The following is a 22,638-nucleotide window of genomic DNA, read 5'->3' on the forward strand; positions in this document are numbered from 1 at the left end:
TTAGTAGAGAGTGAGCGCCTGTTCTCTCAGCACCACTCTTTTCTTCTTCATCCGACGGTTCTGGAACCAGATTTTGACCTGTTGATCACTCAGGTTGAGTCTGTTGGACAACTCCTTCCGCTTCTGACGATTGATGAACTCGTTGAGAAGGAATTCGTTTTCTAGTTCTGCGATCTGCTGCTTAGTGTAGGGCTTCCGTTTCTTGCGGGCTCTCCCCTGGGCTGCCCCCCAGGGCAATCCTGAAACACAGTCGTCCCCCCCCGCATAGCCCCAGGGCCACTGGTTATCACCTGAGGGACTCCTGTTCCCCACCCGCAGCCCACATGGCATCTGAGCTGGTCCTACTTGATCTTCTTTCCGCCCCTCTCCCCTTTCCCCGACACTGTAATCATACATTCGCCGTTCAGCCCTCCCTCTCCGACCCAGCTCCTGACCTGGACCTCAAGGCAGGACAATCTGGGGACCCTGGGCTATTAGGAAGGTTAAGAGAGGAAAATGAGGAGTGGATCCAAAGCAATTTACCGTCGGGGAGAGAAGGTCGAAGGCAGGAAGCTACGCTGGCCGCCTGCACTGTCACGTTCAAGTTGAGCGAGCCCTTGACGTCGTCCTTGAAGCCTGCGGCACAGGGGTTCCCTTCCAAAAGAGCCGCTGACCCGTGCACGCTCCTCGCTATGCCTGAGTAGTCGTACTTGGCCGGTTTGAGGCCAACGCCCGCAGCCAGGCTAGGCTCATTGGTGAAAGCCGGCCTGGAACGACTGCGCTCCTCGGGCCTCGAACCAGATTCGGAACCATAGAATTTGCCTTGATCTTCTTGGCTCTCCTTGCTGCCCGGAGGGTGGAGGTTGAGGGGCACGGAGCCTGGGAGGTAAGACTGGGTATAGCCGCCGAAGGCAGCGTGGCCTGGGGGCTGAGCGGCGCAAGAGCTGGCCGCCGACCAGGGCAGAGAGCCTCTGGGGTAGGAGATGGGGGGCAGAGCCGCCAACTGGCTGCCATTCGCCCGAAGGTTGGAGAAATAGAAGGAATCCGGTGATTGCAAATTCAGAAGAGACCCCACATACCCGGATCTGTAGAGACTGCGATCACACATCTCCAACAAAGGACTTCAGCTGTTCTTACGGCAGTATTTAGTTACAACAGGGAATAAGAGGACAGGCTCAAACGATTGGACGAAACTTTACGTTACAGGTTCTTCAAAGCCGGTCATTTCAGCACCGCCTACATCCCCCGACCCTATTTTTTTAAAGAGTATTATGATAACACTGGAAATATTAGATATTTCTAATACTCTGTGGCAGACAGAAGGACATGAGGTTTTCAGATGTAGAAAGGGAGGGTTCTTGGAGTCCCCTCTGGGTCTCGAGACCCCAAGATTGGGGGGTAAAAAAGCAAGCCCAACCATTTGCCTAACTTTCCATGAGGAACTTTCATTGGGCCCTCTGATTGGCGTTATTTTCTCTTCATCCCAGGCTAATTTTTTGGAGCCTGGGTTTCTTTTCATTGCTTTCCCACTCTGTTTTTTCTCCTGTTCTTTAAGGAATGCCAACGACGACCAAAACACCACAAGACCAAGGGCACATCAGTGATTAAAAAAGCATTATTAGTGGAATAAAAATATGCTGGGACGAGCTGATTATCTCACTTTAATAGTCACCAACTGCACATTTTCAGGGAGATTCTGTGCCATTTTCCCTTCCATTATCTAATGTTAGCATAAAGTTAATTAATTTAAAGGTCCAAACGATACCCAGGGTCATTAGTCTGACAAAAGTTTAATGATGCTTTCAACATTAGAAATGGGAATCTGAGCACCTCCATTTGGGGGTTTCCTTACCAAACTGGGAGATTGAGAGTGTGAAGCATTTCCAGTGTGATTGAAAATCTCTATTGCCTCAACCTAGGAAGAAAACCCTCATCAAAGTAGTTGCACAAGTCCCAGAATCTTCTTTAGATTTCAGAAGGGGGAAATGACTCTCAGGTAGGTCAGATTTAAAAACAGAACCAGAGAATCAAGTCCTCCAAAGCTTGAGGGGAAATAAAAAACGCGAGAGGAAAGAACCAGGTAGTTTTCATGTATGACTGATGAATCTGCTAATTGCTCCAAACCTCTTCATTTCCACTTCTGCTCTGAGCCTTCCTCTCACCTTGGAAGGGCTGGAACTGAAAAACTGAAGAAACTATGAAGCTGGGTGGTCTTTGGCTTGCAATCGAAGATCTGAAGTCAGAGCTTTCAGGGAAGTATACTCTGACTTGCAGGGTTGAGATGAATGAGATTCGGAGAGAAATGAGAGACTGAAAAGTCAAATCTGTAGAAAGCGGTCCAGGAGTGGAAACGGGACAAACTAAGGGACCGGATTACAGCTTGCTTGGGCTGATGGAAGAAGGGAGGAGATCCCGAGAATGAGAATCCCGACTGGCATTCTGAGAATGTGACTGGAGGCTAAGAAAATAGGTCCAAATGAAACGGAGTCCCCCCATATCCGTGGGAAGTCAGTGAATCGAAGAATAAGGCAATTTCAAGTTGTTATTCTCCTCTCCGAGAAATTCAAGGTGGTATTGCATGATATAGAGCTGGATCTGTAAAAGCCAAAGGGTGGGGCCTAGTGACTGGGGTTGGTGTAAGTAGAAGACAAGTTTGGGGTTGCCTCCACTTAGGGCAACGGGCCAGCAGAAACTAGTTCCCCTCAAAGAATGCCCCCATCTATCCCTTTCTGGTTCCAGGTGAGAAAAGGATAGATATGACCCGCCAGGTCAGAGGCAGAGCAACCTGATAGGAAGGGATCTTCTTGTCACAAAACTGCCCCCCCCACCCCACCATCTTTTCAGCTTCCAGGGCCCAGCTCAGACGCCCATGCAGTCTGGACAACTCTCTCCTGGACCTCTTCTTCAGGAGCAGCTTCATCAGGAATCAAGCCTGAAATGGTTAAAAGCTTGCAGATGAAAGGCAAAGACCACACAGGAATCGCTGGAGGGCACGGTTGACCACCGTTCAGCTCGTTTATTGTTTATTATGTCGACCAATTGGGCAGCTCTTGGAAACTCATTGGTTTCCTCAGTCTCCAGGGCCTGGATGAGGCCTGGCCTAAAACATCAGGGATTCCTTTTAGATCTTCGGAAGTCTCGTCTCCTTAGGAAGGAAGGGATTTCTTCTTCCTGACTCATTTTACCTTCCTTCACCTCGGAGGTTGAGAGAATTCAGGAGATAGGGGATGGACTGGAAACCCTCTGGATTCTTAATCCTTATTTGGAGAAAGGATAGTCTTCCAACAGACCTGGACAATTCTGACAACTACCTTAGGAAATGGACCAAAGCTGGTTAGCCTTAGCCTGATAATAGGGGCTGAGGGGCCTAAGGGGGAGAAGGCTAGGCAGGATTTCTGTGCAAAGCCTTGGACCCATGCTCTCAAAGCAGGCCAGGGCTCTGCTGCCAAGTTGAGCCCTCGGTTAGATCTGTTTGTACAAAGCTGTAAGGTCTGCTCCGACGAAGTTTGGGATTAGAGAAATTTGATTATATCTCTAAAGAACATGTATGGGTACGATTTTACCTCCTGAAAAGACAGTGTTTTTGTAAGGAAATGAAAATAAAAGCAAGTTTCCAGATAAAACAAAAACAGGCTGATTTCATAGCTTTGCACACTTCTTTCTTAGATCGGCAAATATCCCCTTTTTTCCTTCACTCCCGTCCCCCAACCCCACCCCGATCTGTGTTTACTTCCCGCTCAAGTTTATTTTTAAAATAATATTTTCAGGTAGAAAAATAACTTTTCCTTCTTTCCGAGAAGGGGGGAAATTGTGTAGGTCCCGGGGGTGGGGAGGTGAGTAGGGATAAGACCCGGCCAAGTGAGTGTGAAAGTGATCGTATTGCAGAACTGAGCCTCCTTTTGAATTAATGCCTCCTATTGTCCAGGAGGTGGCAGAATAGCTCTATCCCACAGTGCAGTCTAGAGAGGTTTAGCAAAGAGCGGGTCAAGATCAATGGTAAAGGGCAACACAGCTGTCTCACGGTCGGAGACGCAACTCGGTCGTAGGTCCTCTACCTAGAACCACTGCCCAAAGGGGGTCGGGAAGGAGGATATGCGGGAATAAGAAAAGAAGGCTCCGCGAAGGCTGAAAGAAGCCGAAGTTTGTAAGGTAATAGATAATTAGCAGCTAGGAACCTATAAAAGCAGAATTGTAGGGTCTTGGAATCCCTTTCTGAAGCACATTTAATCGAACAACTGCGTCATACACACAACAACACAGTCTACTGTCTCATTAATTTAGTTGATATAGTTGATACGACTTCCCCATAGATAGTTACTTTCCCTAAACTTTCAAACTGCAGACTTTCAAAAAAATTTCAAAAGAGGTTTGCTTTTGTAATAGGCTTATGCACATGTTATACATAATAGTATATATGTATGAAAAATATAATCTATCTCTCTTTATCATTGTCTCCCTCCATTTGTTTTGCTTGCTCAATTTCTCTTTCTCTCCTCCCACAGTAACCCAGCGTATAAAAGAAAAGCATATAAATAGCAAACACTTCATCTGTTATTGATTTAACCGTCAATTCAAATTCCACTGTAGGGGTTTTGAAGGCGGTTTTAATCTCAGACAAGCCTGCAGTTAGTTCAATGTCCTGCTAGAGTAAACTGAGATGCAAACTAGAGATCTTAAGTAGAGTTGAAACTGAAACCTAAAGCAAGGCCAGAAAACGCTGCGAAGTATGAAAAAACGATAAAGCTTTTTAAAAAGGAAATATGCTATGGATATCCTTGTTTAAAGGTGAAGAACAAGTTGGAGTATGGACATGAGAAAACGAGAGGATATTAAGATGAAAACATCCCTCAGTGGAAAATAACAGAAAATGTCTGAAGTTTCAATCAATGGCCTTCCTCATTGAAAGGATTGGCCTGGAACAAGCCCTGCTCAAAAGTCAACGCCATTGTAGAAGAACATCGACTGTGTGTGTTCCTCACACTGTTTATATATATGCGTATATATGTATGTGCATGTATGTATTTTTCCAAGGACTTAATAATATTTGAGGAAAGAAGTAATGAAGCTGTCTTCTTCCTATTCGGTTGAAAGAGAATAAAATGAGGGAAACCATTTAAAAGAAAATGAAAGTAGCTTGTTTTTTCTTGGGCATTTTGTAATGTCTTGTTCCTCAAAGGCAGGGCAAGGACCTTAAAATCATGTTTAATTAAAACAAATAAGGAAATCAACTGATTTTGTGTCTGGTGTTTAACAGCTAAAGATCAACAAATTCTTTCTAGGCTGTTTCCCCTGAGTAATTAATTACTCTTTGCCTTGGAAGAGAAAGTTGTGTTAATACCTAACAACTGAATGCAATTATAAGGTGTTGAATTATGATTCCAATCTTCACTTGCCATTTAGAGGAAAAAAATGGGCCTTTTAGATTTGCAGTTGAGTACAATTCCTCCAATTTTAGAGGAGATAGAAATATTGTTTTTCCAAATTAGAGACATTTGAAAAAATTTGAATTCATAACCTTCCTTTCTGTCCAAGTTACCTAAGTCAGAGAAGGTAATTCCCAGAGAAAAACTCTATTTGATGAAAAGAAATACAACAATCTGAGATCATGGTTATTATTGAAATAGAAGGAAAATTTTATTGGAGATATTTTTGCAAGATTTTTTTTAATAAAGATAATTAAAGGCAAGACAAGTTTGCCTGGTACTTCAAACATCACTGTTAAAGTTAAAGCTGAAGGAGGAGGGGAGTCAAATGTGAGGGAAGGAGAGGGTAGCAAAAAGAGGAAAGAAGAAAACACACAGGAATTGATGTGTTTCCCCCACTTACACTGGTGATCAACATATTCAGAGAAATGGGCCATTAAAATAAATATGCATAGTTTAAAAGACTATGTTAAAGACACGGTTTTATAACAAGATGCGGATTTTATAGAGTAAGAAAGAAATGGGATTTTTTTTGTTTATTTGCTAAGTTTCTCCCTAGGAGTAAACTGGTTACAATGTGTCTGAAGCATTGATATCACAGATTACAGTCGTTGTTACTTAAAAAAATAATCTCTCAGCTATATAAATTATGCAGTCTTTGAAATTGTTACTTTTCCTTAACACCCGTTTATTCTTGGAACTTAGAGTTCCATTTTTTTTTCCCTTTTCTGTTAGGAACTTTGAACCTCCGTGGGAGGAGGAAAGTATTTGTTGAAAAAGACTTGTTAATATGAAGGCATACTATGCTTTAGATTAAAAATACACATGTATACACATATATCCAGCATGTCCTATATCCAAATGATGATTAAACGTGTCTGCATCTAAATCAACTGGGTCAAACTTAACTACCTGGAAGGAAAGACAGTAGTAAATATTAGCAATATATATAAAAATCTAGAAACTGTAGTCTTTTAAATCACTGTAAATAAAGGCATTTATAAGAACACACATTTCACCCTTATTTTAAGCCAAGATCATGGAATTCAGAATCCACTATATTGAAACTCTACATTAAAAATTGCCACTTAACAGTAAGATCTGAAATCAGAAAGATGTTCTTACTGTCAATATTGCTCCAAGTATTATTTCTTAAGTAGTAATTTAAAAACAAGGACAGCACCTTCAGTTTCCAATAATTGGGCTTTCACATTTATAACATTTAACTGTCTTCTCTGGGCAAAGTTTCCGCTTGTCTCTCAGTGACTACTGAGTTTTAATGATGGGTCATGAATGAATTGAAATCATTGGACCAGAATGGTTTATGAAACATAGGGACAAGTGTTGGCACCAGATTTCAAGTGATTAAAAACCAACAACAGCAACAACAACAACAACAACAACTGATATTAGAATACAGTATACGAAATTCATTATGGCAACTGTCAAAAAATATTCAGTCCTTTATACTGGCCTGGAGGGAGAAACAGAACATTAAAAAATAAAAATAAACAAAACAGAATCCAAAGGGAGCAACCAGTAAGAAAAAGAATTTACAAAGTCAAGTTGGGCAGCATTATGTTTTAGAGACAAAATGCGGTGAGGGGCGAAAAACAATTCACAAAACTCCGCTGCCGCTAGCAAAAAAGAGTGTCGGGGGTGGAAGAGGAATTAAATATATATTCAAGTCTTTCCAAAAGTTTCTGGGAGAAAGATAACATAAGGCTTGGGAATAAAGCGTATTTGACCTCCGCTGGAGATCAGGAGACATTGTCTTTGAGTTTGGAGACTATTTTCTTGTCCTTCACTCTTCTGTTCTGAAACCAAATGGTCACTTGTCTCTCAGACAGGTTTGTGGCTGCGGATATCCTTCTCCTCTTGTCCTTGTTAATGAACTTGTTAATGGCGTATTCGTTCTCCAGTTCTTTCAGCTGCAGTTTGGTATATGGAACTCGTTTCTTCCTTCCACGTCTGTAGACACACATATCAGGCTGGTTTAGAGCTACATCCCCTATTGTAAACGACATTATGTGGAAAAATTAGACTTTTATTACAGGCGTTTAAATCGCAAATGGGTAAGTGCGAGAGTCCTGCATTTCATGGGAAGGTGGGGGAGGGGGAAGAGAGGGAAAGAGATAAGGAATGTCCAGTTGTTTCCATTTTATAATTATTTACACGGACACATTATTTACACGTTATAAAATAAAGATTATTTGCACTTCAAAGTGAAGGTTAATTTGATGGATGTTATTATTTCCCAAACCGGCATCTTAACAAGGCTGCAATTTTACGGTGTCTTTTAAAGAAGTTGTCATATGGACAATTTCTGTGTAGGTTCTTATATCTATGTGGACATACACATCTTAATGTTCTTATGTGTTTGATTTCCTGGTATCATGGTTTGTGTGTATGTGTGTGTGTGTGTGTGTGTGTGTGTGTGTGTGTGTGTGAGTACTATGTGCTCTGGTTCCAAAGCAGCATTGGAGCCACCGTGGGGACAATTATTATCTTGAAAAGTGTTAGAAAAATCTTTTCTTCGTTTTTTAAGACGATAAATACAGCCTGTGGAACAGGGGGATGCAATCAAGGCACAACTCTTTCCTCAAAGTCACTGAGTGACTTCAGTTTGTAAATTATATAAAGAAATACAGAAAGATAGATTGAGACAGAGGGTAGGGGAGAGAGACAGACAGAGAATATAAAAATTAAGTCTGAAGATCCAAAGGCACTGATTCAGAACTGAAATAATGGACTATCTTACACAAATCACACCAACTCTGTCTTTCAAAAAAAAAGGTCATTGATAAATCTGATTTATCGCTATAGCTGCATCGATATGGGAGTGGGTGGGAGGAGAGTGATATCTTTACAATCAAAAATATATAATCTCTCTCTCTCTCTCTCTCTCTCTCTCTCTCTCTCTCTCTCTCTCTCTCTCTCTCTCTCTCTCTCTCTCTCGGCCGTACCTGGAAAGGAAGATTTCCAAAAATGGGAGCTCTGGGACTGGTCTTTAGCACAGTAAACCTGACTGTTCCACCCATTCGCCAGAGTCCAGGACTGGTAGCCCTCCATGGATATGTACGTTTCGTGTCTCGGTTCCCCTGAACCAAAGGTGGAGACCATGTCTATATACCCGGGGACGTGCTGGTAAGGGTTGGTATAACCCTGGTAAAAGGACACTTCCTTAGCCCGGGAGGGGACCTCGTTGGTCGGGACACTGGTGCTAGCCAGGCTGGAGACGTCCATGTATTTTTCCACGGGGAAGCCCCCCAGAGAGGCGTGGGGAGAGGACTTGAGTGCGTTCTGTTGGATCCCCACGCCGTGGGACATGCGGCAGCTGTAGTATCCATTGCCAAAATGATAGCCGTAGCCCAGTGCCGGGGCGGCCGGGGGCGCTGCAGCTGGAGTCGGAGCCGGAGTGGAGCCGGGACAATCCTTGGTAGGGGGTGCCTCAGGACGCGCTGCGGCCGCCGCCGCCGCCGCCGCCGCCGCCGCCGCGGCTACTGCGGATGACGAAGAGGAAGAGGATGAGCCGGAGCGTTCTGCAGCCCCGGGATAGGAGAAGCCCGAAGCTGCCGCCGCTGCTGCTGCCGCCGCTGCTGCCGCCGCAGCCGCCCGGCCCGAGTGGGCGCCGAACACCGGCGAAGGGAGGAAGCCGCGGCACTGGCCCGCAGTGGCCGCCGCGGAGGAGGGGGCGCCCCCGCTGGCCGCGCTGCCGTCCGCTCGCAGCCCGTCCATGTCCCAGCTCACAGCCCGGCTCATGGCCCGGCCCGGCCCGGCCCCGGTCCGGCCCTCGTGCTGGACACCATGGCTCGATAAACGGCTTTCCACCTCCACTCCCTCCCACTCGCTTTGGCTCCCGCCCTCTCTCTCTCTCTCTCTCTCTCTCTCTCTCTCTCTCTCTCTCTCTCTCTTCCCCTCTCTCGTGCCTCCCTCCCTCCCGCCCACCCTCCAACAGGTTAGCTCATTGCGGGACGTTTATAAAAACGAAGTTCAGGTTGGGAGGGGGCCGGGGCTGCGGCTGGGGGCCGGCTCCAGAGTAGAGTGTTGGCTGCTGAGGGTTGGAGCCATTGGCTGCTCCAGGACACGTGGGGGCTGCGGTACAGGGGAGCGAGAGCTGCTCTCCCCCCACCCCCCAATCGGGTCCCAGTCTAGACCCACCCCTTATCCTACCTCCTCCTCCCTTTTCCACCTCTGCTCCCAGAGCTCTCATCTCTCTCCTCCCCCCACAGCCCTTGACCAAGGCGTTTGCTTTCCAACAGCACCGAGAAGCTGATTGTGGGCTATTCGGGCCCCTTTTTCTAACTGAGGCTCTGAGGCCTGAGTTTTTCGTTTGGTGTTTTCAAATTTCCTTGACTCCATGGACTACAAGTAACTGAGTAAAAGAGAAGGACAGAGACAGGGAGGGAGAAAAAGGGTTTAGTTTTATACTATGTTGTTTAACCCAATTGGATTATTGGACTTCATATCCTAAATTGCCAAATTGCATTAGCCCCTGTATGGTCAAATTGTATTCTTTCCTTATCCCATACACTTGGACAGATATCGAGCATGCCTTAGTTGGGCATCAGAGACATCTACATCTACATCTACATCCACCCGGACTCACCATGTCCAGATGCATTTATAAAATGCAGTTTCTTCAGGCACACTCATAATCTAGCAGTAGATTCCGCCTTCTTCTACTATTCTCTCTATACTTATTTCCACCCATTTTCGTCCCTAATTCTGGTAGTCTTTTGAGAACGAGAACGAACCTCATAAAGGATTTCTTCCTCACATTTATTAGGGGGATTGTCGTAGCTTCTTTTTAAGGGAATCTTGTCATCCCTTCACCTTTGCGGATGACAAATGATTCAACAGGAAATTTCAGTCTCTCAGAAAATTCGTTTCACTTTCTTTTCACAGCTGTGAATGAGATACAATGTATGTGGTAAATAAAAAAAGGAAGCCAAGGTTTTCAAGTGGGGTTTGGAAGGAGCAATGGAACCCGACTTTGATGAGCTTTGACAGGAAAATGGGTGCAGCACCGCCCTCTGCCCTAGGGTTAGAACTCTAGCAAATTGAACTCTACACAGAACCAAGAACAGTCACTTTCTTCTGGGGTTGGTGATTAGATTTCCTCAAATGAATTGTATACATTGTTTCGTGCCTCTGAATTAGTCAGCTACTAAAGCTTAAAGCAAGACACACCAGCCGTCTGGGCATGATTCAAACCAGAAAAGACTGGTTTCTGTTTGGGAAGTTTAGTTTAGCTATTCCTCGAAAGAGCCATCAGGGCGGGAATGGGTTCGATAGGTCGCCGAGTGTTGGGAGTTTAACGCCACTAATGAAACAAGAGCTCCTGTGGGAATAGGATGGAGGTAGTGTAGGTATTGGTCAATGGCCCGAATATCACCACTTCTTCCACTTTCCTTTGGCACAAAACCCCTCCAATCCAGCCCATTTCCATGCAAACCCATTTCACTACTTTTGATTGGTCGGTGCCTACTTGTTGCACATTCCTACTGCTCCTGGACGTAAGAAAAGCCTAAAGTATTCCTATTGTCTTCCAGTTGCCCATATAAAGGGAGATATTTCTTCAGAAAATGAGAGTTGGTTACATTGATTGCATTTTCTGTGTTGACAAGGCATAAGGCAGTAACCATAAAAGCTCAAATAAAGGAGAAAGTTATTGGAGGAGGAGGTGAGAAGGAGAACTAGATACTTTCTTTTACCTTTTTGAAGTCTCTATCTTATCAAATCTCTAGCCAGAGGAGATTGGAGTATTTGCTGAAATTTGAAAGGATTTCCAATTTGCCGACCAGTACTGAGAATGCCGACAGCCCTCTTTCCTAAAGAAGTTATTGATTTGTTTGTGGAAATGTGTTTTAGAAAGACCAGTGCCAATTGGTTGGTGCCAAATATTTAAAATCTCTAATACCTATCAATAACAGGAAAGATATATGGATAGCACACAAATCTCATTTATTTTGATCAGCAGCTAAGAAATCTCAAGGATCAAATAAACTACAAAAACCCTTTTCTATCAGCACAGATACCTAAAATTTTCTCTCCCCCTTTTTTCTCTCTCTAGTCTCTTTGGGTGAAGGGAGGTCCAAAACAATTTGTTTCTCTGAATGCAAAGAACCAAATAAGATCTATAACAGCTTCTGCATTAGTCAGCAAACCAATTCAGAAGTTCTGAAAATGAAGCCATTAGCTGCATTTTTACCCTTTGGTTCTACCATACTTTGCTCTGCTAAATAGTAAATTACTTTTTATGTCCTAAAACTAGAGTGAAAAATATAAAAGATTTTATGTCTTTTCATTGTACTTTCCAGGTAAGAAAGTTAAATTGTGATACCAAAAAATAATTGGTATACTGAGGAAATAAGATTTAACAGTTCGATTCTTGGCCAACCACTGACCACTTTCCTCTGGCACAGGAATTTCAGTTTAGTAGTATCACTCCAGAAACATGGTTGTGTTAAGGATGTATGTAGAACACAGTGACAAGAAATAGAGTTTGCAGAGTGTATAAAAACACAATGGCTACAGTAACAATGACTACTGAATAATTTTCCTGAAATTGAGGCTTGGGAGTCAACAAGAAAATCAGAAGTCAAAATAGTCTCACAAAGTGTAGCCATGTACAGATTTGAGACTACTTTTAGTTTCTTGCCGCAACAATAAGTCTTATGTCTGTATCCAAAAAACTCTGCAAACATTGTTGTGAAATACTGGACCTCTGGAGAAAACCACAAAAAACAACACAAGAAAATTCAACCTCAGAGCAATCTTGTAGTTACTTAGTTTATGTATATATGTGTATTCATTTATACATTTATATGTATATTCACAAACTATAGATAACCAGATACATAAGCATGTATCACTAGAGAGCTTATAGTTGTGTAATCTTGGTTTACCATGTTCTAAAATATTCTCTAAAGTGTTTAAATGGAAAATTAGCTGAGAACTGAGGGAGATTCTTTTTGCCCTTCAATACACAAGCTTTTATATAATCAATACACGAGATTAGTAAAGGAAACAAACTACCTTTTCAAGTGTCTTCGATCCAGTCTCTCCCTCAACTAATACAGACTTTTTTTTGGTCATTCCTCTCTCCTAAAATTGCACCTTTTTTCTATCAAAGAATTCCCCCTTTTTTTCTTGTTTGGAGGGAAAACTAACTCAAAATATACTTTTTTAAACCTGACAAACTTGTCGAAGGATACATGTGAATAATTTGATGTAGATAATGATAACAATAGTCCCATTACAGTCTTGTGATAGTGTTAAAAAAAAGTCAACTAACTCCCTTTGCAAGTATCTCAGTTGATTATCGCTACTGAGGAAACGATGGATTTTCTATGGAGTTCTCAAGAGAATAAAAAGGAGAAATTGTGCCAGTCAATCCTTCTAGTTCTGGCTAATATTTTTCCTTCTTTAGGAAAAAAACCTTGGTTTTGTAGACACAACTTGAACTTTAAAACAAGAGGAAAAAGAATTTTAAAAAGTTCAGATTGAGTAAATTAATCTGAGACAAAAATCTCTGCCTGTTAACTCAGAAGTTGTATTAATGTATACAATATCAAAACTACATTAGCATCACCCGCCCAGCATCACCCTTTTAAGTAACTGTATCATTGCAAGATGAATTAAATATAGATGATTATTTTAAACAGCACTCACATCTACGTGACGTCCAAATACACATTGACAAATAAATTAAGGTGTGACTAGGCATGGAAGGGTTTTTTTTTTTGGCAACTTGTGGCTTCATAGAATCAAGATAATATGCACTTAAACGATTTTCAGAATTTTAAACGAATCAAAAATAGTTGCCTTCTGCTTATTATTAATATTATTTTACAAATCACCGATCTTTAAAAACTGTTGTTCTTAATTCCAGCTCCAAGTGCTAGCACTGGTCAATATTTCAGCTAATAAGGAGAATATAAGTGAACACATAAATGAGTTTTTTTGCAGTTAAGAACACAAGTGAAAGATTACAACATACGTTCTCGAAGACTTGAGTTATTTGTGGTGAAAAACTAATGTTAGTGGTGTAAAGAGAATTAGGATTTCAGAAATTCAGAAATACTTAATAGCAAAATGCTGCAAAAGTAGAACCATAAGCAAGGGCTGGGGGAGGGGAAACGGGTCTTAAAATTGCTTCATTGAGCATTTCATATTATGGTTCTTCATGCGGTACACAAGTTCCATCACTAGGTGGCTCTACAAGTTTTCCTCAGGAAAGCAAATGCTCGGGTTTTGGACCAAGGTGCTGCCTGAAAATGACTTTCTAGCTTCCAGTTTTCGAATCGAATGTCCTCCCCAGTTTTCCACTGCCTCTCAGATTTTCTCGGGTATCTTTTTATGCTAAAGGGAAGAAGAGGGTGGAGAGAACTTTTACTAGGTTTTTCAAATTATACTTTAAAGGAAAAAACATACTTATCCAATGAGTTAACTTACATAAAGTGATTTGCATGTCTCTAAAGGCTATATAAATACTACCTCACAATTATAAGTCATTGTTAGTTATTTCATCTCTTTCTATCAAGACCTCTGATGATTTCTTGAGCACATTAAGTAAATAAAATGCTACTCAGACTCTCCATGCAGCATCCGAGTGGAGGACAAAGTCAGTAGGCTAACATGCATTAGTCTAACTCCTCTTAGTCTGGTTAGTGCTTCTTTCCCCTTTGGCTCAGTAAAGAATAATTAAAGTTAATGGATTGTACGCCGACCGATCCCTAATGCCCTTGGAGAAACAATGAAGCAGTCAAGTCCAACCCTAAGATCCTCTCCTTCATTTAAAGAAGACCCCCATGTTTATAGGAGTCCTCTCGTTTCAGTGCATCTTCTAGTAAGGCGTTTTATTACCTGCAATCACGGTAATGGCTTGCCACTTCACCTTGGAAGACTAGCAGCTGACCAAGAAACAAATATTTAGTCTGGATTTCTTACAATTTTCAACTGAGTTTAAAGCTACTTCTTTAAAGTTTGTATTTTAAGATTTTTTTTAAAAGTGTCTTTTATACATTGGATGAAATTTCTGAGATATGCGAAAAATTTATGGAAACATTTCTTTGGAGATTTTTATCTCCCTATAAGTTCCAAGGATATAAAGGTTTGGGTGGGAATATATGAATAGTTGTATTGATTCAAAAGAACAATCATGTTGGCTCTAAAATTGTAAAGACTGAGGTGGAAAGCTCTGGGTTTGGGTATGACTAATCAATCTAAAGCCTTTGAATTTGACATTTTAATAATTCTTTAAACAGATTGTATTTTTTCCCCAGTCTGGGCTATATTTAGTAAAAGAAATATTCAAAATTACAAAATTACAAGGGGAAGTCACCAGGGATAGAAATAACATATAATTACTTAAAATTCTAACTGACATCAAATATGAAGATGGATTATTAATCACATTGTATGTACCATTTAGGGTTCTAAAACACGATTTAGTGCGAGATGATTAATGTACTTTATAGTCAGTAATTTCCCTAACATGAACTTGAACGTATTCCTCTCAATAAATGCCCCCATAGAACGAAATATTAGCATTCTTTAAAAGGTGTAAAATAGTTCTTAAACCACCAATAAAGATCTCGAATTGGCGGCCCTTACAAAGTTTTGTTTTTCCTTTTCACAAGACATTGGACTTGGCCACGGTTTCCCTACAGTTCCACAGGAAAAGGTGTTCTCTTCTTGCACAGTGATTTGACCCCTTATATCCCAGGGCTCCCAGGCTGCGAGGCCTTGGATTCTGCATACGTTATCAGTGACTCTAAGGGAGACTGGTTCTCTGGCTGAAAACTGATTTGAAACTGAGAGTAGTTTGAAAAAATGAAAAGCTCCTCAGAGCAGTCAAGGTATTTAAGAAAACAGATGGGGGCGCCAAACGACAGCAATAAAGCTGCCCGCAGACTTCCGCTTCTCTTACCATAATCGGTCTTTCACTTCGCAGCCTGGACCAAATGGCCTTTGGACTGTATGTTTGGTTCAAGGATTTGGGGCATCATATAACCCGTCATTATTTTCAGTTAGAGCCTCTGGCAAAAGCGGATAAAATTTTCCTATGGAACTGAGGGAGCTTTTTCAGGGACTACAAGAGGGAACCTAAGCTCTGATGAAGCAGTCGTTTGTTTGGGGTATATATCTCAGGTTCCAGAAAAGGTTCAAGGTCCTATCTCTGGTCAGAACCTGGAAGGCTTCAGGAAAGAGTGGGGATATATATGTGTAGGTTGTGGGAGGGTGGTGGTGCGGGAGGGGTATGAGATAGTAAGCCACGGGAGCACTTGGCAAAAAGACTTTGAGTTTTGGAATTAATTTGCAAAGTGAAGCCTGGGTTTTCAGCTGAGCAAGACCATAACAGTGGTCCAAGTCTGAATCGGGGGTAGGAGAGAAGAAAAGTCGGTTGCCATTGGTGGGGCAACTTATAGGTGGAAAAGGAGTGTGATGGAAGTGTAAGATACCACAGTGTGTGTGTGTGTGTGTGTGTGTGTGTGTGTGTGTGTGTGTGTGTGTGTGTGTGTGTGAGAGAGAGAGAGAGAGAGAGAGAGAGAGAGAGAGAGAGAGAGAGAGAGATTTCTTCCCTTTATCCTAGAGGCCTATGGTTTCCATTTTATATGTTCTCTTCTACTTCCTTAAATTCCCCACCTTTGACAAAACTCGGGCTATTCCTCTTAAAAATGACTGGATTTTAAAAGGAAGGCTTTCTAGTTAGTCCCTAAAGCAAATGTTCGGTATTATTATCTATGCTGAAAAATTTACGTTTGCAAATAGCTTCCCAGTTTCAGAAATATCTCTCACTTGGTTAAACTAATAAAAAAAAATGTGAATTGACTAAGAGGTAAACCGCCCTTTTATTTGCCTCAACGATTTGAACGTTCTGAAGAGGGAGTCTTGGATTATATATAGTTGTATGTGGGGTGGGGAGGATAGGACCAGGAACGCGTGAGAATCAAGAGATTAGCTTTCATTTGGCCAGTCGTCATCCAGAGCATCTACCATCCCAGAGAAGGTGGTGGAATGTTGCCATTATTTTCTCCTTGAGCCAGCGCGTGAGGGAGCCCCAGAAACTTAGTTTTAGTTGATTCTGCAGCGGAGCTTGTGTGTTTGTGGGGTAGGGGATGTGGGTGGAGAGAGGTTTATTTTGTGGGCTTGAACGTGACTCCAGAAATGTTCAAGTCTGAGGATTTTTCTTCCTTAAGATGGTTGCCATCGGCGTCATTATGACTATCAAACTTATCACAGAGAGAGGCTCCGCTTGGAAACCGCGATACCTTAGAGTAGCCAGAAGGAATTTCTTTAATTCCTTGAGCCTGGGACAACCATTGGGAAGACCCAATAGCTACAGGTAACGTGGCGGGAAAGGAATAAGAAGGAAAAGAGGAAGAGGAAGGTGAGGAGGAGGAGGAGGAGGAGGGCGAGAAGTTAGGAAGAGGAGGAGTAATAGGAGGAAGGTAATAAGAGGGAGGGGGAAGGGACTGGAGAAAAGGAAAAGAGGAAGGATGGTGAAGAGATAAATTATTTTCTGCTTTCTGTGCTTTCGAACTGAAAAGTCGGTTACTCTACCGAAAATTATTCGATTTGACAAGAAAAAGGGGAGAAAGAAAATGGAAAAGGTCGGTTCATAGGGTGCCTTAAATCATAAACGTGTTTAAAGTTATTTGTCGAATCTTGCTATCAAATCATATGGCAGAGTGTATTTTCCCCAGAGGACAAATCGTAAGCGAGAGGATCATCAATCAGCAGGATTATAAAAGTAAAAATCCTAAACGCAGAATTCAATAACCAAAATGTATTAGAAAGTAAGAGTTTTCGTAAATATTTCCATTTGCACACACAAATGCACTCTTTTTTTTTTTTTAGTGCACAGCAAGAGTTTTCAGAAACTCTCTGCAAGGAAGATTTTGCTGGCAAGGGTGGTCTGAGTGAGGCGGGGAAGGGAATGAATAGGAGATAGCTAAGAGAACTCTTTGCGGAAAGAAAAAAAAATCACATTTGGTTCTTCAGTCAGACAGCCAGATCCAGAAAGAATGATCCTCTTCTTACGCAACCCCTCTTGCAACCTTCCCCCCCCCACCCCCCATTTCTGCTTGTAAATGTTGGTGTGTTTTTTTTTAATCCTAGACAGACAATCTGCCCTGGAAAAATAAAAGCATTATCTATTATTTAACATGTGGCTCTGTCCGAGAAAAAATGAGGAAGAAGCTGCATCATTAGGACCTAAAAGGCAACAAAACAAAAATCAGAGCATAATGATGTCCCTAAATGAAGGGGGAAATGTGGCGCTGCTCATTTTATTAATCAGACTGTCAATTTCACCCCCAGAGGCCAAACCCCAGAGCAATTGAAGCAAGATCTATCAGGCAAAGGACAAGAGCTTGCTGCCTCTTCACTTCTCCACTTTCCTTTCTTTCCACCTGAATATATTTGTCTGCTCCGAAGCCGCCTTCATTACCCACTGACAAGAGCTCGTATTTATTTGCTTATAAACCTGTTACAATAAATGATTATTCGAACAGCGTCATTCCTACCTTAATGACGAGCGCTACTTTTTGATGAATGACATTTCGGGCTAGAAAGGATGTATGGGTCATTTTGACCAGTCATTCCCTCGCTTTGGCATCCCACAATTTTTACGCCTCCCTCAAAAAGAGATAATAATATTTAGAGCCGCTCGCTGGGGCTGAATGTGAATTAGCCCCTGCTGCAGCTCATCATTAGGGAAGGACCAGCCCTGCAACTTTGACATTTTTTACAAAGCTGAGATGATGGAAAGAATAAGAAAAGAGATGATTCTGATGGAAAGAGGGCTGCACAGCCCTACAGCTGGCAAAAGGTTTTCGAATTTGTCCGACTCAGCTGGAAATGCAGTGCTGGAGGCCCTCGAAAATTCGCAGCACGGTGGTCGCCTCAGCCCGAGACTGACTTCCGCCTCCCTGCATAGCGCTATAGGGGACATCCCGGCCAAAGGGAAATTCGAAATAGACACTTTATTCAACCTGCAACATCCGAGCAACGAAAGCACCGTCTCCTCTGAAATCCCTCCAGCAGAAAGAAAGAAAACGGGCCATTATTCCGAAGTTGCTCAAGAGGCAGATATGAACAGTGATGTGGAGGTGGGCTGCTCCGCTCTCCGCTCTCCAGCCAGCCTCAGTGCCTCCCAGTTGAAGGAAAACAATAACAAAGGTAACTCGGGGCGTCTGCCTGCCTTTCCTTCTCCTCCCTCTCTTAGTTTCTCTCTCCTCTCCCATCTTACGGGTTTTTCCGGAGGTAACAAGCTAGCCAATAGAGGTACTTTTACCTGCTCAGTTAGCAACACTGTCCGAGCTGAAAGAAAGCTCTTCTCGCTAGCTTGGAAAGCCAGGATGGAGACAGTCTTAGGTGTGTTTATCTGCTAATGCGCATGCATGTACGGGGGACCGGAGACATTCATATAAATCTCTCTAAATATTTGTGTGTCTCTGTGTGTTTACATACACAAACGTATTTGTTGCGTGATTATGTTCAATACAGACTTACAATAAAAACAAACGCACGTCCTAATTCATCAAAGGAGTAGAGAGTCCGTGGTTATCTATAGATCAAAAGTGTATGAGTTCTCTACTGCAGGATTACATCGAATAATTTGAGTCAAACTGGGTTATAGACAAATATGGGGAGGTGATTTTCAATATTTGCAGAGTTCGCCTCAAAATGGTTATTGCTCAATTGTCACTCGAAAAATGAACATTGTTCAGCTTCATTTTAAATACATTGGCTATTAAGCTGACCTCTCTATTATAACATGCCCCATTTTAGTGGGATTGTGAGTGTATGTATGTATGATTGTACATATGTGTAACAAGAATATGTAGATTTATTCCTTTTTGGTTATGGGGAGGGAGACTGATAAGAGAATCATTTTTGGTTCTCAAGATAGTTCTGGCAGTGTTAGATGTATCAGAATGGAATGGGAGACGAGAAGGTATCTACAATATCTTTGGTTCAAGTGATTGCCATTTTCCTAATCTTACAAATAATTAAGAAACAAAAAAATACTGAACTGGACAAGCTGATTCAAGATAGAGATAATATTTTAGCTGAGTTGCTTAGCCTCCGAAACTATGCCTTGAGGTGTCTGCTCTTCTTTAGTTCCATTTATCCCACTATAAAAATTCTATAATTATTAAAAACTACCTAATTTACTTAGAGTTACTTGGTTATGAAGGGATCCCAAAACTTTATTGATTCTATTAACGGCAGCAATTTGTAACAATGACAGCTACTATCAATTACATCAGTTCAGAGACTCAGTGGTCCCCCCATTCTTAGGCATCTTCATTTAATCCATTCGAAACCTACTGTGCGTGGAGTTTCCAAGCCCATATACACCTATTTCATGCGTATTTTTTGGTTTGTTTCCTAGGGTATTCGGAGAGCAGCTCAGCTGCTACTACCACCCCTTCTTCCTCAGGTTCCGGCTTAACCAACCTGCACAGCAGTAATGCCCTTGGTAGTTCAGGATCCGGGGCCGATCAGGTGAGACGCTACCGCACTGCCTTCACCCGAGAGCAAATCGCCCGACTGGAGAAGGAGTTCTACCGCGAGAACTATGTCTCTCGGCCCAGAAGATGCGAGCTGGCCGCAGCGCTCAACCTGCCGGAAACCACTATCAAGGTACTGCTTTCTCTGAACTACCAGAAGGGCATTGCTGGGTATCGTCTGACCTTTCTGTCGGACTCTATAGGTGATAGTTTAGGGTGGAAGTCTATTCTTCCTTATTCCTGCACTGTGTATAAATATATAAAAGAGGAATCTGATGGGGATATTTCCCTCCACCATCCTCCCAACGGGCAATGATTTGGACTGGCAACAATAATAGGAAAAAAAAAAGTCGTGAATTTATTGAATGATGTCAACAAATTAGGAATTGTCTTCTCCCAGCCCCCCACCTTTGTCGAGTGGAAATCGTGTTCTTTGTTTCTCTAATGATTGATCTAAAGTGAAACTTTTCATTTATTCTTGATATGGAAGGTTTATTTCCCATGACACTCTTTAGAACTCTAAAAAGAAAATTAATTCCATTTGAAAAATTACTACTTGGAGAAAGTGGATCTAGAATATTCTTCTTTTCTATATGTCCCTTTCTTTTTTACCTAACACTTGGTTCGCGAAACCTTAGAGGGGAACAATTGTTTTCTCTATTCAGATTTCTGTAGTGAGGTGTGTCCCTTAGAGGGATAGATATTGTTATTTGTTGTTGTTGTTGTTGGAACCGTTTGGGTCGCTGGGCTATTTGCTGACCTTTTTTCTAGGTATCTGAGACAGACCAGAAAAAGAGAGAAAACCCGTAAGCAGAGTGACAGGAAGTATTGTATTGAGGGAGGAGTGTTTCTCCTTCTAATTTGACCCGTATCATTCTTTAATGGAAGCAACAACAAATTATGCAGGTCTCTGTGAATAGTATATGTTGTTAGGCAAAGGAAAGATATCTTGTCTGTAAGGGGACAGCGCTTCGGCCATCCAATCTACATAGAACAAATCTCCACAAATCCGGTTCCTCTGAATTAAATTAGGAACTGTGTCTGAAGCTGTAACATTGAATTAAAGTATATATATATATATATATATATATATATATATATATATATATAATGTGCGTGTGTATGGCAAAGTACACATATGTATATATGTACATATATGTGGTAAAGTACACATATATACATATGTATAGATATGCCTCAAATGCTGTGCCTGAGCTCTCAAGTTAAAAGCGGCCACGGCCACTGCTCTGAGAATCCGAGTCAGCCTAGAATTCATTCGTAAATCCTTCCGTTGTAAGGAGGTACCCCCAGTTGTGTATTCGGGTGATGTGTGTGCGAAAGGACTTCTATAACTTACACTTGAGAGTGGAGGCCAGAAAAGCACATACAAATAAATAAATAAGCCAGCAATGGGCCAGAGAGCCGGCACCTAGTGAGTCAAAGTAAACGTGAGGGGTGGGGACGGACGTGTAGCTGAGAGTGCGTGTGTGAAGGTGAGGCAGCCGTGTCCGTGTGCCGGCAGCTGGCTGCATCGCCTCCGACTGGGACTAGGGCTAGGCTTGGGACAGGGCCATTTTGAGGACAGGCGGGCAGGTGTGTTTATGGGGTGGGAAAGGAGGCTGCAGATGGAGTTGCCGGGGTCGCGATCCTTAATTCCTGAGGGCGGAGGTCTAGGCAACAAGCCTGCTGGGGTGCGAGGTGAGGGGTGGTCGTGCCGGGCTGTGAGGGGTCGGGAGCCCGCAGTGGCCCGGGTCTCTAACGCGGCTGTCTCTTCCTCCTCGCCCCCTGCCCCTGCCCCTCCCAGGTGTGGTTCCAGAACCGCCGGATGAAGGACAAGCGACAGCGCCTGGCCATGTCCTGGCCCCACCCGGCCGACCCCAGCTTCTACACTTACATGATGACGCACGCGGCCGCCACCGGAAGCTTGCCCTATCCCTTCCACTCGCACGTGCCGCTGCACTACTACCCTCACGTGGGCGTCACGGCGGCGGCGGCGGCGGCCGCGGCCTCGGGCGCCGCGGCCGCGGCCTCCTCACCCTTCGCCACCTCCATCCGCCCCCTGGACACCTTCCGCGCCCTGTCGCACCCGTATTCGCGGCCCGAGCTGCTCTGCAGCTTCCGCCACCCGGGCCTCTACCAGTCTCCGGCGGCGGCCGCGGGGCTCAACAGCGCGGCCTCGGCGGCGGCGGCGGCGGCGGCGGCCGCGGCGGCGGCCTCGTCGGCGGCGGCGGCCGGCGCGCCCCCCAGCGGCGGCTCCGCGCCCTGCTCTTGTCTCAGCTGCCACAGCAGCCAATCGGCGGCGGCGGCCGCGGCGGCGGCGGCCGCGGCCCTGGGCTCCCGGGGCGGCGGCGGCGGCGGCGGCGGGGGCGGCGGCGGCTCGGACTTCGCCTGCAGCGCCGCCTCGCAGCGGTCCGAGAGCAGCTTCCTGCCCTACTCGGCCGCGGTGCTCAGCAAGACGGCCGTCAGCCCCCCGGACCAGAGGGAGGAGGCCCCGCTCACCAGATAACTAAGCCAGGCCGCTGCGCTCCGGGGGCGGCCGTGCCAGCTCCCAGCGCCGGCCGTGCCAGCTCCCAGCGCCACACGCCTCCTTCCGCCCCGTGCGCGGGGTCGCCGCTAGGGGGAGGCCGAGGGCGGCGGGGGTGGGGGGAGCCGAAGAAGCCGGGAGGCGAGTGGGGCAAGAGCCGCTCCTCGGTTTCAGAAGAATTCTG

At 43.8% G+C, this 22,638-nt stretch overlaps 3 protein-coding genes across 3 annotated transcripts; 1 reads left to right on the forward strand and 2 right to left on the reverse strand.

Moving 5' to 3' along the window:
- LOC141523135 (homeobox protein Hox-D12-like) lies at positions 1-1,087 on the reverse strand. Its single transcript, XM_074236380.1, has 2 exons — positions 523-1,087; positions 1-239 (listed from the first exon to the last, which is right to left on the reverse strand). The coding sequence occupies exons 1-2, from the start codon at positions 1,085-1,087 to the stop codon at positions 1-3; spliced, it is 804 nt and encodes a 267-aa protein (XP_074092481.1).
- Positions 1,088-7,122: 6,035 nt separating this feature from the next.
- HOXD13 (homeobox D13) lies at positions 7,123-9,164 on the reverse strand. The gene is made up of 2 exons (XM_074236381.1): positions 8,369-9,164; positions 7,123-7,413 (listed from the first exon to the last, which is right to left on the reverse strand). Exons 1-2 carry the CDS (start codon positions 9,162-9,164, stop codon positions 7,163-7,165), a joined length of 1,047 nt encoding a protein of 348 aa, XP_074092482.1. The 3' UTR covers positions 7,123-7,162.
- Positions 9,165-18,172: 9,008 nt separating this feature from the next.
- EVX2 (even-skipped homeobox 2) lies at positions 18,173-22,436 on the forward strand. The gene is made up of 3 exons (XM_074236382.1): positions 18,173-18,593; positions 19,813-20,063; positions 21,735-22,436. Exons 1-3 carry the CDS (start codon positions 18,173-18,175, stop codon positions 22,434-22,436), a joined length of 1,374 nt encoding a protein of 457 aa, XP_074092483.1.
- The last annotated feature ends 202 nt before the right edge of the window (positions 22,437-22,638 follow it).

Source organism: Macrotis lagotis, chromosome 1 (genome assembly GCF_037893015.1).
Source record: "Macrotis lagotis isolate mMagLag1 chromosome 1, bilby.v1.9.chrom.fasta, whole genome shotgun sequence".
Taxonomy (NCBI): domain Eukaryota; kingdom Metazoa; phylum Chordata; class Mammalia; order Peramelemorphia; family Peramelidae; genus Macrotis; species Macrotis lagotis.

What these genes read in the sequence shown, in the direction of transcription:
- EVX2 (XM_074236382.1), top strand. Translation starts at nt 18,173, where the DNA reads ATGATGGAAAGAATAAGAAAAGAGATGATTCTGATGGAAAGAGGGCTG. An exon ending in GAAGGAAAACAATAACAAAG is followed by an intron (nt 18,594 to 19,812) that starts GTAACTCGGGGC and finishes TTTGTTTCCTAG; the next exon opens with GGTATTCGGAGAGCAGCTCA. An exon ending in TGCCGGAAACCACTATCAAG is followed by an intron (nt 20,064 to 21,734) that starts GTACTGCTTTCT and finishes TGCCCCTCCCAG; the next exon opens with GTGTGGTTCCAGAACCGCCG.
- LOC141523135 (XM_074236380.1), bottom strand. Translation starts at nt 1,087, where the DNA reads ATGTGTGATCGCAGTCTCTACAGATCCGGGTATGTGGGGTCTCTTCTG. An exon ending in TCGACCTTCTCTCCCCGACG is followed by an intron (nt 240 to 522) that starts GTAAATTGCTTT and finishes ACTGTGTTTCAG; the next exon opens with GATTGCCCTGGGGGGCAGCC.
- HOXD13 (XM_074236381.1), bottom strand. Translation starts at nt 9,164, where the DNA reads ATGAGCCGGGCTGTGAGCTGGGACATGGACGGGCTGCGAGCGGACGGC. An exon ending in TTGGAAATCTTCCTTTCCAG is followed by an intron (nt 7,414 to 8,368) that starts GTACGGCCGAGA and finishes CGTTTACAATAG; the next exon opens with GGGATGTAGCTCTAAACCAG.